This window comes from Trachymyrmex septentrionalis, unplaced genomic scaffold (genome assembly GCF_001594115.1).
Source record: "Trachymyrmex septentrionalis isolate Tsep2-gDNA-1 unplaced genomic scaffold, Tsep1.0 scaffold223, whole genome shotgun sequence".
In the NCBI taxonomy this organism is placed as follows: domain Eukaryota; kingdom Metazoa; phylum Arthropoda; class Insecta; order Hymenoptera; family Formicidae; genus Trachymyrmex; species Trachymyrmex septentrionalis.
In genome coordinates, this window is record NW_017305379.1 from 57,798 (window position 1) to 60,682 (window position 2,885).

The window sequence follows — 2,885 nt, forward strand, 5'->3', positions numbered from 1 at the left end:
TTGTCATCCCTGAGACCGAGCGTCGCGTGCTATAATAAAACAGCAATGAAATGGAGTGTATATCATTTTGCTCACATCGCTATTTGGCTAATTTAAAATAATATAATCTCATTAGTAAAGCAGTAAAAATACTATCGGCCGATGTGAGTGATGTGTATAAATGCACCGCTCCCAATGAAATGAGTAGAAACGGTAATATATATAATATATATAGAGGCATGAATACCGACACGTTTCAATTTTAAGCCAAAAGTATCCGGTCCTGGACAGCTCTGAAATACACAATCGATCCCCGGATTACCATTCATGAACACTCATCTACTATATTCTTTGAAACTCAGCACCGAAATCCCTAACAAATAAGACAAAGCAGACTTTCTATACGCCTGTCATATCCTGGGACGTGTTCAGATTTCCACCCGGGTGTCATAATGTCATCCTTGAATAACGTTCAGTAAACAACAGGACGGAGTGATACTTGAGTGGCACTTGGGTGAGAATCTAAACATATGCCCTGAGGAGTACAACAATGTGTTGTGACCTGAAGGGTAATTGTATTATCTCTTGAAACGAAGTGAAAATTTCAAAAATTCAGTATTGACTAATGAAATCATAACTGTTCTAGTAAATTTGTTCACTTTTGTAATCTTCATTTCATTTGAAGATTTATTGTTCTATTTTTTTTTATTGTCTCTTTTTTTTCAATAAATTTAACTTTTACATTGAGAGAATTCTTTGAACAATTTGCGCAATTTTTCTCTGAACAGCGCCTATTCCCTCGAGCTCTTTTATTTATTTTTTATTGTTACTTTTAAAATTTAATTTTAATTTCAAATTAAATGTATGTTATTATGTGGATATTATTAAGTATTTTAATTTTTTAAATAAATTTCCTATTTACCATTTAATTTAAATAATTTAAATCAGATAATTTTTTAATTCAGATAACTTTTAAGAATTAATTAAATTAAGAACAAAAATAAACTGTAACGTCAAAATGATGAAAATTATATAAACAATATATATTTAATAGCAAAAAAATGTGCAAAGAATATTTTTTTAATGTTTACCGCGTCATTTATTACATCACAATATTACATTCCACGAATTTTTCATTGTATTATTTATCTATCGTGTTTCACAAATTTCACAAATTTGGACATCACACGAACGATTCACGAGGGACCAAATTAACGATTAATCCTCTTCTTGCTTTATCCGCATTTTGACCCGTTTCAATTCTTCATAACGAGCGACGTACTCGTTCACCGTCGCGCATAGATCTCCGTTGTTCTCCATTGCGAGCTCGAGGGAAGAGAACAGGCTCTCCAGTAGATGACTTGGCCACTCGTCGGTTGATCTGACAATCGTTTCGACCAAGTCCTCGATTTGCGAGCTGTACAATTTCTCGGCGCTAGACGGGACAGAAGAGGCGCTGGACGTTAATCTTTGCCGTTTGGATGACGGACCTTCCCCGGACGCGTTGTATTCTCTCTTGATGTTCGTTCCTAATCATTAAGTTTATAAAAGTACAAATCCATTGCGATTTATACTATTCATGTGTTAATAACTCAATTCTAAGAAATCGCCTTACTGAAAAAAATTATGTCATAAAGTTACATAACGATATTATGTAATTGAGACAAATAAATCACGAATTGTTCCAAATCAGTACGTGATTTTTTAAAACCACATAATTTGAAAACTCACGTGATAATATGTATTTTTCCTTCCATTTCTATCATTCAATTCTGGAAAATTCGATAACTATAAAATCACATGAAAAATTATTTCTAATATTATGTGATTTTTCAAATTACATTAAAAAAGAGATCACATACTAATTTGGAACAATCTCTTACGTGATTTACTTATTTATTATAATAACTTATAAGATTTGTCAATTATAAAACAGTTACTCGATCTGGAAGACGTCGAGTGCGAGGATCGTACAACTCCGAGCTTATTTCGCGCTTTCGATTGTGTTTTAATCTTTCTGGTCGTACTGCGTGCCGCACTAATCTCTTAAGAGACCATTACGATGCACATTAACATGCGTAAATATTACGAGTATATATATAAAATTTGTATTAAAAAATATACCTAGTACTCCACCAGAGTTAGTAGAGTGTATACGATTCTTCAGCTTCTTGTTCTCACCCTTGAGTTTCTTCGGGCACGAAATTGGCGTCAGATCCGCTGCGTTTGTTAGAAATTAATATATTATTAATCATTATAAATTGTTATTATTTCAGACGGATAATCACCTTGCGAAGAGCGATCGGAAAGACTGTCGGATTTTTCATTGAACAACTGCTTGAAAAAGAAATGTCGCTTTTGCGACGAAGGCGATTTCACTTCGTATACTTCGCCACGATTATTGTCATACAATTCTGCAATCTGTGACAAGCGATCGATAATTGTGCACTTACGAGCATATTGGAAATATATCAATATTTAAAGATCAGTCGTTTAAGAGATAATTTGCTTTTCATTTTGACTATTTTCTAAAATGATTCTATAAATATTCAACATTTTCACTTCAATCTATCGTTTTTAAATATATTTAAATACATCTTTAATGAATATATGCTATTATATTTATATCTCGAGGTATCTACTTTCTTATTATTCTCAGACTTTTAATATTTTTAGATTCTTAATATATCGAGTTATTAATATTCTTATAAGATAGAGATTCTTATTAAAATCAAATTAAGTTTTATAAAATGCTTATTGGTATCAAAATTATTAAATTGACAAGCAATTTAATTTATGATATTACTATTCCAATTCTGTTCATGATTGTGCTTCAAGACTGAAAAAGATTACGGGGCGTTCTTTGCAGAATTAGATATATATATATATATATATATATATATATA

General features: G+C 31.5%; 1 protein-coding gene across 1 annotated transcript in view; it reads right to left on the bottom strand.

Annotated features, from left to right (window-relative positions):
• Positions 1-1,049: 1,049 nt before the first annotated feature.
• Positions 1,050-2,885, bottom strand: part of LOC108748493 (ATPase family AAA domain-containing protein 2-like) — an 18,058-nt gene continuing 16,222 nt past the window's right edge. The window contains exons 24-26 of the mRNA XM_018486705.1: positions 2,268-2,400; positions 2,104-2,199; positions 1,050-1,508 (exon numbers count right to left, since the gene is read on the bottom strand). Of these exons, the coding sequence (XP_018342207.1) occupies positions 1,198-1,508; positions 2,104-2,199; positions 2,268-2,400 (540 nt within the window). The 3' untranslated portion in view covers positions 1,050-1,197. The remainder of the gene's footprint in view (positions 1,509-2,103; positions 2,200-2,267; positions 2,401-2,885) is intronic.